This window comes from Lepidochelys kempii, chromosome 3 (assembly GCF_965140265.1).
Source record: "Lepidochelys kempii isolate rLepKem1 chromosome 3, rLepKem1.hap2, whole genome shotgun sequence".
NCBI classification, from domain to species: domain Eukaryota; kingdom Metazoa; phylum Chordata; order Testudines; family Cheloniidae; genus Lepidochelys; species Lepidochelys kempii.
In genome coordinates this window covers 97,357,784-97,371,575 of record NC_133258.1, presented here as the reverse complement: position 1 = coordinate 97,371,575, position 13,792 = coordinate 97,357,784, and the positions used below count along the sequence as shown (strand labels likewise).

The 13,792-nt window shown below is 42.6% G+C and overlaps 1 protein-coding gene across 1 annotated transcript in view; it reads left to right on the top strand.

Annotated features, from left to right (window-relative positions):
- THEMIS (thymocyte selection associated) overlaps nt 1-11,726 on the top strand; it is a 112,818-nt gene extending 101,092 nt beyond the window's left edge. The window contains exons 6-7 of the mRNA XM_073335191.1: nt 4,674-4,835; nt 11,368-11,726. Coding sequence (XP_073191292.1) covers nt 4,674-4,835; nt 11,368-11,387 — 182 coding nt within the window. The 3' untranslated portion in view covers nt 11,388-11,726. The remainder of the gene's footprint in view (nt 1-4,673; nt 4,836-11,367) is intronic.
- The last annotated feature ends 2,066 nt before the right edge of the window (nt 11,727-13,792 follow it).

The following is a 13,792-nucleotide window of genomic DNA, read 5'->3' as shown; positions in this document are numbered from 1 at the left end:
TTGTACTTCCCTTCGGTCTGTATCTATGTGTTGTTTCTTGTCTTGTACTTAGATTGTAAACTCCTTGGTGCGGGGGCCATCTTTTTATTCTGTGTTTGTACAGCACCTAGCACAATGGGGCTCAACGGTAATGCAAATACTAGTGATGCTGTATGTAGGGATTTCATGGTGGTCTGGGCAAGGATTTTATGAATTGATTTAACAAAGAATAACAGAAGTTGCAAGTCATGCATTTAAAAAAAATCACCTTTATTGAACACCCCATGATGCAAAATGAAAACCAGGGCAAAATTTGCAAAAATTCATTCCAGTGCCTTATAATAGGCATAGTTCATGCAAGCTCTCACAGAGCTCTTGTTACTGTCCCCGAAATCTTTCTAACCCTGCCAGTGTGCCTTTCCTATTTTGAGTCACTGGATCGGGTCCCAGGAATGGCCCCTTCTTTCATTTGCTTGATAACCTCTTGTGTAACTTGGCATTCTGGTGAGTGCTGTTAAGACGGGACTGGATCTCCTCTCCCCAGTGGGCAAGGAAGTCCAGGACCTCAGCATGAGACCATGTGAAAGCGTGGGGCATGGCTGCTATGACTGGTGAGGTATGTGGCACCAGGTGTGTGTACTTTCCACAAGCTGGAATTGCAAAGAGACACATCTGGCTGCATGACAGCATTTAAAGGAGGAGGTGATGTCTTATCAAGATGTCCCTGAAGCTGTAGCGGGCACACAGGTAAACAGACAGGCTGATCCAGCTGTAGGGCAGAGCAGCGTGGGATGGCAATGGGAGAACTGCCAGAGGTGGACCATTGTGAACTGAAATGGGAATTTGATCACACCAACTGTGTTCTGGAAAAACTCATCCTGCATGCCAGCAAACTCATTTCCAAGGAGGGTTCATTAAAGCAGGGAATGAGAAATAAAATCCTCTGTCTCTGAACACAAGGCAGTTTTCCCCCGAAACACTCAAATTAACTCAAAACAACATGCAAATGTAGTCAAGTCTTACGTAACTGGAGCAAAACATACATCTGATATGGAGCATATCACCCTCTAAATGAGACATAGCTGAAGGGCACATCCCTAGGAAATACCAAGGTAAGAATGCAGTTTCCCAGCTAGAGTGATTCGTCACTTCCATGAGACACAACCATATGTGGAATAAATTTGTATTATGGAGGCTACGTGCCACACATGGCAGATAATCTGAATTTACTATGGCAACATTTTTTAAGAAGGTAACAAGTTCTTTTTGTCTTCAGGCCTTTTACTAACAGTCAGATCTAGATCTATCTGCACTCGGTCTGTGAGTGATCATACTATATTAACAGTTTGTTTACATTTGAGGGTTACTGGTGTACTATGGACAGGGGGTGAATAACAGATCACCTCGTGTATGCACAAATTTTGATCTGACACTAATATATACAATCCAAAAGAAGGATTCCTAAAAGAGAAGGAAGGATGCTCTCGTGGCTATGGCACTGAAATGGGAGACCTGGGATTAATTCTTGGGTCTGCCACAGATTTCCTAGGTAATCTTGTGCAAATCACTTAATCTCTCTGTGGGAAAATATGTAAAGTGTGGGTAATAATGTTTCCTTTCTCTCACACTTTTGTGTGCCTTGTCTGTTTAGATAGTCCCTGCCCTGAAAAGTATGCAATCTCTCACTAAAAGAAAAGGAGTACTTCTGGCACCTTAGAGACTAACCAATTTATTTGAGCCTAAGCTTTCGTGAGCTACAGCTCACTTCATCGGATGCATGTAGATCACGAAAGCTTACACTCAAATAAATTGGTTAGTCTCTAAGGTGCCGCAAGTACTCCTTTTCTTTTTGCGAATACAGACTAACACGGCTGTTACTCTGAAACCAATCTCTCACTGTGTCTGTAGAGTGCTTACCACAATGGGTCCTTGGTCTTGATTGGGGGCCTCTAGATGCTGCTGTAATACAAATAGAATAATAGAAATGGAGGGGTGAAAAAGACCAAGAGAGGTCCTGAAGTCCAGCTCCCTGTGCTGAGGCAAGGCCAAGTAACCCTAGACCATCCCTAACAGGGGTTTGTGTAACATTTGCTAAAACCTCCAGTGATGGGCATTCCTCAGCCTCCTTTGGAAACCTATTCCAGAGATTAACCATCCTTCCAGTTAGTAAGATTTTCCTAAAATCAAACCTAATTCTCCCTTGCTGCAGATTAAGCTCATTATTACTTGTCCTGCCTTCAATGGACATGGAGAACAACTGATCATCATCTTCTTTGTAACTGCCTTTAACATATTTGAAGATGGTTATACTGTCCTGCCTCAGTTGTCTTTTCTCAAGACTAAACTGCCCATTTTTTTAACCGTTCCTGCTAGGTCAGGTTTTCTTAATCTTGCATAGTTTTTTTTTCTCTCATCTGGATTCATAGAATCATAAAATATTAGATGTGGAAGAGACCTCAGGAAGTCATCAAGTCCAACCCCTGTGCAAAGCAGGATCAACCCCAACTAAATCATCCCAGCCAGGGCTTTGTCAAGCCTGACCTTAAAAACTTCTAAGGATGGAGATTCCACCATCTCCCTAGGTAACGTACTCCAGTGCTTCACCACCCTCCTAGTGAAATAGTGTTTCCTAATATCCAGCCTAGACCTCCCCCACTGCAACTTGAGACCATTACTCCTTGTTCTGTCATCTGCCATCACTGAGAACAGCAGAGCTCCATCCTCTTTGGAACCCCTCTTCAAGTAGTTGAAGGCTGCTATCAAATCCCCCTGACTCTTCTCTTCTGCAGAATAATCAAGCCCAGTTCCCTCAGCCTCTCCTCATAAGTCATGTGCCCCAGCCCCCTCATCATTTTTGTTGCCCTCTGCTGGACTCTCTCCAATTTGTCCACATCCTTTCTGTAGTGTGGGGCCCAAAACTGGACATAATACTCCAGATGTGGGCTCACTAGTGCCAAATAGAAGGGAATAGTCGCTTCCCTGATCTGCTGGCAAGGCTCCTACTAATGCAGCCCAATATGCCGTTAGCCTTCTTGGCAACAAGGGCACGCTGCTGACTCATATCCAGCTTCTCACCCACTGTAATCCCCAAGTCCTTTTCTACAGAACTGCCACTTAGCCAGTCGGTCCCCAGCCTGTAGCAGTGCATGGGATTCTTCCATCCTAAGTGCAGGACTCTGCACTTATCCTTGTTGAACCTTATCAGATTTCTTTTGGCCCAATCCTCCAACTTGCCTAGGTCACTCTGGACTTTATACCTACCCTCCAGCGTATCTACCTTTCCCCCGCAGCTTAGTGCCATCTACGAACTTGTTGAGGGTGCAATCTATCCCATCGTCCAGATCATTAATAAAGATGTCATTAATAAAGATGTTCATCCAATCCATACTTTTTTTAACTTGCTGTGAAGAATACTGTGGGATACCATATGAAAAGCTTTGCTAAAGTCAAGATATATCACATCTACCACTTTCCCCATATCCACAGAGCCAGTTACCTCTCTTTGTCTGTATTTTTCTTAGAGTGTGGCACCCAGAACTGGACACAGTATGATAGGCATCAACTCCATGGATGCTCCACGGCTGGAGCACCCACCGCAAAAATTAGCGGGTGCTTAGCACCTTCTGGCAGCCAAGCTCCCCTCCTCCCCCCAGCTTCTCACGCCTGCTAGCGGCCCCACCGATCAACTCCTTCCACTCCCCCCGAGTATCTCCTACCTGCCACGGACAGGGCATGCTCGTGGGAGGGGGAGGGAAGAGGCAGGATGGAGGTGGGAGCCTGGGGGAAGGGGTGGACTGAGGGCAGGCCTGGGGTGGAGGGGGAGGAGTCGAGCATCCCCTGGGTAGAGAGGAAGTCAGTGTCTATGCACAGTACTTCAGCTGAGGCCTCATCTGTGCCAAGCAGACTGAGGCAATTTATGTCCCATCTTACATACGTACCTGTTAATAAACCCCAGAATGATAGTAGCCTTATTCGCAGCTGCATCACATTGTTGAGATCTTTTTCAGTAGTGCTCCCACTTAGACAGTGATTTTGTAGTTGTGCATTTGATTTTTCCTTCCTCGGGGTAGTACTTTGCACTTGTCTTTATTGAATTGCATCTTGTTGATTTTAGACCAATTCTCTAATTTGTCAAGGTCCTTTTGAATTCTAATCCTGTCCTCCAAAGTGCTAGTGACCCCTCCCATCTTGGTGTCATCCACAAACTTTATGAGCATACCCTCCATTATCCAAGTCATTAGTGAAAATACTGAATGGCGCCAGACCTCACTAGATAGGCCCTCCGTGTTTTACAGTGAACCATTGATGATAACCCTTTGAGTATGGTCTTTCAACCCGTTGTGCACCCACCCTTATAGAAATTTCATCTAGATTGCATTTCATTAGTCTGCTTATAAAAATGTCATACGGGACTGTGTCAAAATCCTTACTAAAATCATGGTATATCACATCTACTGCTCCCCGCATCCACGAGGCCAGTAACCCTGTCAAAGAAGGAAATTAGATTGGTTTGGTATGATCTGTTCTTGACATGAAGAAGGAAGGAGAAGAGAAAAGAGGAGTAAAAGCAGTGAAAAAATGGTTAAAAACAAGGAGATAATTCTGAAGAATGGGGATCATATAAATACAGTGATCAACAGACTCCCGTGTCACCTCCTTACAGATATTTTATGTTTTCTTTCTTTGTTATTTAGGTCCAATAAACAATATGCTTCTGACGTATGGAACAGAAAAGGAACTGGAGGAGAAGCACACCTATGAATATGTGGATGAAAACGTAATTGAAAACATAAGGAAAAAATTCCAAGAAAGCACAGTTCATCATAAAACGTATCCCCTGAAGAAGAAGAGGGAAGGTGGGTGTGTCATTCGATCACTTACGAATGTTAACAAATGCGTGCCACTGTTTTCAGATCTAATGGCAGTCTTCACTCTTCATGAATTTGGGAATTGTCTGTGAAAGTGTCCAAGTCTCTACAGTAGCCTTTTCTGAGGAACAGGGGCAGAGCAGGGGAGACACCAATAGTACAATTCATGACTCACTGTCATTGTTGAGAATGACACCTTGTTAAATAGACACTGAGTCATTCGAGCTGAGTGAAATTTTTTGCACAATAGTTTATTCACCAAAAAATGCAGTTTCATTCGACCAAAAAGTATTTGCAAATTTGACACAGATGCGCTGAATAGTTTTGGACAAAAAATATTTGTCCAGTGGTGGTGCTGCTGCCCCGCCTCCTTTAGAAGAGGATGCCCTGGGATGTAGGGCAGTCTGGAGGTGGGTGTCTGCACTGCAACAAGGGATGTAATTTGCAGCTTGTGTAGATGTACCCACACTAGCTTTTAATTTAGGAAGCTTGCTAAAAATAATAGCAAGTATGTGGCAGCCATGAGCTAGCAATGCACGTATATACCGGGGGAGGGGGAACAGGGGCAGGCGGCCTTGTCCAGCCTGCACTGAAGCCTATGCTGCCACATCCTCGCTGATCTTTATAGCAAGCTAGTTAGGGTTCAGCTATGTCTGCACAAGCTACAAATTGCAGCCCTGCCTCAGTGCAGATGTGGCCATAACCCTCTCCAGTTGAAACTGTACCACTTTGTATAAACTATTTGAATAGTCATTGGCTCAGAGGAAGAGCCAGTGACCCTAGCGCTTGGTAGTCAGAGCACTCAGCTGGGATGTGAGAGATCCAAGTTTAAGTCCCTGTGCTAATAACTGTTTAATCACTTCTACAAAGTGGAACAGCTTCAATGGAGAGATTGAGAGCCTGCCCCAGAACGTCCCCTAGCCCAGCGGTCAGGGCACTCTCCTGTGGTATAGGAGATCCAAGTTCAAATCCCTTCTGCATATCAGGCAGAGCGGGGAATTGAACCCAGGTCTTCCCCCAGCCCAGGTGACTGTCCTAATCACTAAAGGTATATCTACACAGCAGCTGGGAGGTATGTGATTCCAAGCTAGGGTAGCCCAACACATGCTAGCTCTGCTCAAGTTAGTGCACTAAAAATAGCAGTGTAGCTGTGGTGCCGGCTTAGGCTAGCCACCTGAGTGTGATTCTGCCCAACCCCCCGGTACATACTTGGACAGCTAGCCTGAGCAGCCACCATGGCCATGCTGCTATTTTTAGCACCCTACGTGGAGCAGAGCTAGCATGTGTCTGTCAACCCACCCTGGGAATCACATCTCCCAGCTGCTGAGTAGACATACGCTAAAGGACTAATGGTTATAAGGGAACTAGCTCTTCCTCCATCAGCTGTTTTGTCACTCTAGCCCTTCATATGCTTTGCTTTCTATTTTAAAAATGCCCAAAGACAAAAAGTTTCATTCAGCCTAAAATGAAATTTTTGTCAACTCACAAATTTGCTGAAATTTTCCAGCATTTTTGTTCCATTTTTCAGAACTGCCAGTGAAGCAAAAACCCAGTTCTTCACTCTGCTCTAAGTGTAATACATAACTAAGCTTTTTAAAAAGAGGTAAACTTTTAGGCCCTGATTTTAATTTACACTAAGGCTACTTTCTGCTGCTCTGGCTGTGGGAAGGAGACTTAAAGCAGGAGTAAACAAGAATCAGGTTCTTACTGCTTAATAACCCCAAATTGTCAGTTCCAACTTAGCACAAATTGCATTTATATTGGTAAGTAGGGGTGGAGCTGGTGGAAGAGGTGACTGAGCTCCTCAGCTTTCCCATGCTCTAACAACAACTCCTGATTTTCCCCTCTCTAGGTTCCCTCTTAATCTCTCTTCCTGCCAAATCCTCCTCTTAACTCAGTGCAGGATCCAAAGACTAATTTTCAGTGAGGATCCTAGGTAGTGAAATTTCTCCCATGCCTGGGGAGGTGAACAGGATGCCCTAGTAGTCTACTCCTCCCTATAGCTGACGTTTGTGTGTTGCAGCTTGTATCAATTCCCTTGTCTCAAGAGTGGTTTCCAGTCCTTTGCAGGCAGCACATGTGGTGCAGCTGTGGATCCTCGTCTTCCCCTCCTCACGCTTGTGGCCAGTGTTCACAGAAGCAAATCCTCTTCTTCCTGTATGCAGGCATTGTGGGATCTGTAGCAACAGATCATGTTCTCTTCCATCTCCAAACCTCATTGCAGCAATGCCTCGAGGAGGACCAGCAGTGGGGGTTCTGCAGCCTGGCTTCTCTTCCCTCTCATTAACTGAGATGAGGCATTTCTAATTCAGATGGGGGCAGCTGATTTAAATTCATGCTGCTTCCCCTCTCCCCTGTGCCTATGCTGAGAAAGAAATTTTCATGGAGCATGAGAGAAGGAGAGCCAGGAAGCAGCAAGAGCATAGAGATTGGAGTCCGCTGCATGCCCAGCAACCACAGCAGATCACACCCAGAAGGGTGGGGAAAAAACAAGCAGCTGGCATAGAAGGAAGGGGGAGAGACTGAGGACAACATTGTAGTCCAGATCTACACTAGCCAGGGAATTAGTGCCCAGCTAGCCCAAACAGGGTCAGTAATGATTCTGGCTAATGTGGCTGCACTGTCATGTAGACAGGGCCTAACTGGACACTGTAAACAGGGCTTACACTGGAAAAGAAAATTTTTCCATTTGACTTTTTACCCACAGGTAACCAGGCAGAATGCAGCTTCAAGAGACAAACATCTGCCTGAGGGCTCAGCCTCTAATTATGCCAGCCTCTAATTATTACTGTTGAGGCATCAGATCCTTCAAACCTTTATTCACCTGCCCTTTAAACTCCCTGTTAACAGAGAAAAGGCTGCACTTTATTACTCCTCTTGTTTTAAGGCTTTAGCAAAATATGCAAGAAAAGACCTTTGCTGTCTCTAGGGATATTGCTATCAGAGTCTTGGATTATGAAACAGTCCCACAAATTATTTTATTCAGTGATTGAAGGAGCTGCCACCCGCTCTAAGATCATTAGATAACCAAAGGACATGTTGATTTTCATCCAATCTTTTGGTCTCCTTCTGACATTCAGAAATCCTCCATTAAGGTTTATATTAAACATTTCTGCCAAGGTTCTCTGTGTGCACATTTGTGTGTGCATTGGGAAATGTGGATTTGATTTGTGCATGTCAATCCAAGCTTTGGTGAGTTTAAAAACAAACCTGGAAGACTTCTGGTGAGCCAGCAGGGACAGCATAAGAGGCTGCTTTTGAAAAAGTCTCATAAAGTCAGGTCAATGGGCCATTCAAAACATAGATGAATTTGCTGCTTTGGCCTGATTGAGAACATCTCTTATAAGCTTTTTAAGGGGAAAAGATTTACAAGAATCAATGGTCTGCTGCATCTCTGCCAAAGGTTTAATTATCTGTCATATTGGTTACACCACAGGACTGCTTCCCATTAATTTATACCATTCATTTAATTCTTCCTTTCTATTATTTAAACATGTACAGACAGTCAAACTCAAATTCATTGGTGCAAATTATGTTATAACAGAATTGTTAGAAAATATTTTAAGATATTAAAAATAAAAGCAAACCCCAATAATTTAACCCTTGTCTGAGCTTCAACCCTCAAAGAACGGATTTTAAATCAGTGTTTATAATCAGTTATTTAGTCGAGTACAGAGACTCCAACCAAGATTAAAGCTCCATTGTACCAGGCACTATACCAACACATAGTAAAAACCGCTCCTTGTCCCAAAGAGCTTACAATCCAAACAGACACGATAAAGAGTGAGAGGGGAAATGGAGGCAAAGATACTTACCCAAGGTCACTGGCAGATCTGGGAACAGAACCCAGGTCTTGTCACTCCCAGGCTACTGCACTGTCTACTAGACCACACTGCCTTTCTATCTTTTGTACTAATTTCAATAGACTTTCTCTGGGCTTTCATATCCTTTTGTTCTTACACAAAGTGAAGTTAACTATTTATTTTGTTGCTTCACTGAACCTGGACCAAATGATAAAGGTCAAAATTTTCAGACTCAGGTACCTTAAACTCAGGCATCTAAATCCATATTTAGGCATTCAGAACTCCTGCTTAAGTCATTGGGAGTTGTGGGTTCCTAGCATCTTTGAAAAATCCAATCACTTTTATTTAGATTCTTAAATATGGATTTGGGTGCCTAGTTTTAGTCAGCCAAATTTGAAAACTTTTGCCATTTGGTATTTTCTCTACTCTCCGATGAGAAGACTGAAGCTTTTAAATGAGAGAATAATGAATGGTGAATGTAGGAGGAAAAATGAACAGGGAGTGATTGGGGTACTCGCATAGGAGTTGGGAGACACAGGTTCAGTTCCCTGGTCTGCCACCAGCTTCCTGTGTGAACTTGGCAAGTTGCTTTACTTCTCTCTTTCTCAATTCCTTATCTGTAAAGAGAGAATGATAGTGTAGTCCTATTTCAGGGGTGTTGTGAGGACAAACGTATTAAAGATTGTGGGTGTCACCCCAGTATTCACATCCTACACACTGATGTAATCATCTTTGAACAAAATATGCTGTGTGAGGTATTATTTGAAAATTAATAACTCGCTGATCTATTAATATTCTTGTGTAATATATGTACACAGTGGGTATTAAGAGTTATAAATCTATGCTGGAATTATAACTAAAGTGTGTGTAAACCAGGTATGTCGGGGGACTTGTTAAACAGGTCTATGGTAAACAAAGGAATGTGTTCACCTCAATTTACATATAAGCAGTAAACAGACCCATCAAGCTAACAAGGGATGGAGGTAAATGTTATGTTAACAAGTGCGGGAGAAGACAGAATGGCGTATACACCCAGCCGGAGAGAGAAGCTTGGTCTGGGTTTTATTTTTCAGAAGAATCCATATAAAAGGTTTACCAGTCTATAAAGATGATAAGGGGTAGGGGATGCTTGAACCAGTGATCAGATATCATTGTAAAAAGTATATATCAATACTACTGGAAGAATTATGAATACTCACACATTTTAAAATGTGTGGCCAAACAACGGAAGGAATAGTTCCCACCCAGACAGGAGGGGAAACAGCTATCTACCTGTTTTCTATGTTAATTAAGCATGGTGGAATCAAAACAATGGAATCCCCATTACATACAGGGGGATAGGAAGCCCACAGGAAGGAAAGAACAGCATGAGGTCACCCTGCCTCTTGAAACAAGTTCATTGAACTTTGAAAGATAAAAGCAAGGGCAGAAGCCATTTTTGGCATCCATCACAAGACAGACATGAGGAAACAGAGCTCTTGCAAGCTGAGAAAGATGGGTCCTTCAACAAAGGGGGAGTTGAAGTTTCTGGAACTGAATATAGGTGAGAAACTTGCTAAGGTAAAGATCTTGCACTTAGGATGACAAGGAAAGCCTTGTACTTTTGTGGAAGGTCCTGACTGTGGGAAAGTCAGCCATGTTGGGGAAAAAGAATGAGTGGTGAGAGAAACCAGCTTGAACAAAGCCTGTATCTTGCTAGATTAAGTTTTAGAATTTTAGAAGCATATTTTGGTTTGTTTTACTTGTAACTCTTTTAATATTCATTCCTTATATGTGAACTCACTTAATCCTATGTATATTTTGTTAATACATTTCTTTCATTTTTACCATAAACCAACTCAGTGCTGTGTTTAAAAGGAACTGTGTGTTCACCCCAGTTAAATTAAGCTGTGATGTGCTTTTGTGTTTTTAGAGGAATGAACAAACCATATAATTTCTCTGAGCTATCCAGGAGAGGGCTGGACAGTGAAAAACACACAGTATGGGAATGTGTTGGGATCACCGTGCAAGTAGTAATCAAGGCTGGTGGAAGCTCGAGTGGGGCTGTAGACCGGCTGCTGGGGTCAGAACTGTTAAACCAGTGCTGTCTGGCACACAGTCACTCGGCGTGACCTACATGCTGGTAGACTAGCCCTGAGCAGCCCAGGTTAAGAGCTACAACAGCAAAGCATTGTGAGGCACCCCAGGTTACAGGACAGGTGGTGATACAACCCCTCACTGGTCTGGATTGCACCCCGGTGCACAGTGACAGTGGGACACTCAGATAAATAAAATAAAAACAGATGGACAAAGAGGTGAAGTGACTCACATCATGCAACTGGTCCGTGGCAGAGCAGAGGATGGTGAAATCCTGGCCCTGTTGAAATCGGTGAGTGCTTTGTCATTGACTTCAACAGAGCCAAGATTTCATCCAAGGTCTGTTGACTCCCACTCCTTTGCTTTAATCACCAGCCCACGCAAAAGCTGAGTTTGCATTTTTCTTAGTTCAGTAGAAGCAACAGGGTTTTTTCTCCTCAGTGACTGATCTGCTCCCCATCTGTTTTAAGCTAAATATCATTCAGGTACTGTTGCTTGCTAACTCTTCATTGACACACAACTGTTCACACAACACAACACTCATGCACCCGCACATTCATTCACTGTGTCATTTTAAAACCAATATAAAAGATTTCCGTTTCAATTTCAGCCATTCATTTTCTTTTTTTGTTTGTTTTCAGAAACCTCTAAAATGGAATAATACTGAAATTAACCCGAAATGACTGGAAAACTGCATATATTATGTAATAAGATCATCCACAACTACAAGAACAAACGAATCACGAAAGAAACACCGTCTTCCTTCTGTCTCATGAAAAGCTCTCAAGGCTGCAATTCAACTACACCAAGCCCCTGAGAAACTAAACTACTTTCACAATCATAAATAAAAAGTCATGCACGGTACTGGTTCCCCTAGTAAATATTTATTCACAAATTCATATAATTATGCCAATTAGGATACAATTTTGCCTTCTCAGTGCACCCAAAACACCCATTGATTTCCTAGGCCACTGTATGGCACTTGCTCCAGGCCAATTCCTTATTCTAAAGTGTGCTATAATTGTAAATGTTTTGGGGAGAGAGGGTAAAGTAATTCCTCATTTAATTAAACACTTGCAAATGTTCCGGGTTGAGTTTCAGGTGTGGTGTACTCAAAATTACCAAGGGACAGATTCTGCCACCCTTTCTGGTGCTGCGTAGTACCTTACTGTACAGGTAGTACCTTTGCTTCACAAGTAATCCCACTGAAATCAATGCAAGTGCTCACAGAGTAAAATACTACCCAGTGGGAGTAAGGGTGGCTGAACCTGGAACAAAGTAAATCAGAGTATTTTGGGTTAGATTGTGTCCATATGAGGGATAGGAAGGGCTGATCTTCTGGGCTCGGAGTAGGAGCCACTAAGAATCATAGCCTCTTTGTTCAGGAAGAGACAGTTGCTCAGTCTGGGAGTTATTTGCTGAAAACAGAACAAGGAAGCATGGGGAGGGGTGAGAGCAGGTGGAGTCATGTCTCCGTCCTCCCTGTGCGTTGTGAGCAGGGAGCACGCTGCACTTTTAAAAAGTTATGTAGCAAATTATTCTCCCATCCACACCCAAGCACAACTGGGCCAGTGCATCTCCACACAGCCTTTCAATGGGCTGTGCCAAACAGGAGCCATTAGGTCTTGATTAACGCTCTATCTGTTACATATAAATGGGTAACTGCCTGTAACAAAGAATATCCCAAGACAAGTGAGGTCACGGGAAAAAGAGCATACCAGATTCTTCATATTTTTTAAAAATTTGCTTTAAAATGTTTTCCTTTTTAAAAATATTTTTGAAAAATGAAAAATAAGTGCTTAGACAGTTCCATGAGAGGTGAAGGGTTTGCTGGATGCAAAACCTACCTGATAAGCATCTGAGGTACATTCATTGGTGCCCTACCACTATCCTTCTTAGTATTGTGGAAATAGCAATTATGGTGGGTATTTCTGCTTATTTAGATGAGGATGCTTTTAAATCTAGCTGTGAATGTATGAGCAGTGCTGATGTGGGAAACATACATTCTGTACTCTCATATTACAAAGCAACGAATCACCAAAAATGCCTACAACATTTTTCTGTAAATATTTTTAAAGAAAAAATCCCTACGATATATAGTATACCCTGAATTGCTGATAGGAAATCCATAGAATGGTTAGTTACCTGTATGGTAAATTCATTTAGGATTTCTTTGCACTGTTTTATATTAATTTAATTAGGGTAAATCCTTTTCCTTACTATAACCATTGTTTAAATTATTCCAATTACTAAACAGTACTTCAGAGACTGACCAATTTATTAGAGCATAAGCTTTTGTGAGCTACAGCTCACTTCATCCGATGAAGTGAGCTGTAGCTCACGAAAGCTTATGCTCTAATAAATTGGTTAGTCTCTGAGGTGCCACAAGTCCTCCTTTTCTTTTTGCGGATACAGACTAACACGGCTCCTACTCTGAAACCTAAACAGTACTTTGTATGCACATGTTTTTATGCAACATTCGGCATATAAATAGTTAACATGAGGGACAGTTTTGGATGTGTGTCTATTGTATGTATGCACCCACCTTGTCTGTCTATTGTATACATAGGATTAATTGGGTAATGTGGCCTGTGAATGTACTGATGTGCCTCTTTGGATAGATTGCACAAAAAACAATATTTGCCTTTTTGTAGGTGAAAACAGTCCAGCTTGTAACATTGGCAAACCCAATCTTCTGCATAAATAAATGTAGTTCATGCGGTATTTTACTAGGTTTTTGTGTGGGGGATGTTGCCATTCAGTCGGTGGTTTAGAGATAAGGGATCTATTACTACCAAACTCTCCTTTAGCTCAAGTGGCAGAGGTCTGTGTTTTTGGAGCTACAAGGACAAATATAATAAAGCTCAAGCCTGTAAGTGGCTAAGCGCCTCCTATGAGGTGTTGAGCACCCTCAATGGTTGTGCCTGCTCAACTCATCATAGAATCAAGCTGTTATTGTGACAATCGTAGGTTTATTTCACAGCACACACATATGTATATATGCATGTGGTGGTCTCTTTTGTAAAAATGAAGTCTCAGTGGTATTAGCCCTTACTGTAGCACAGG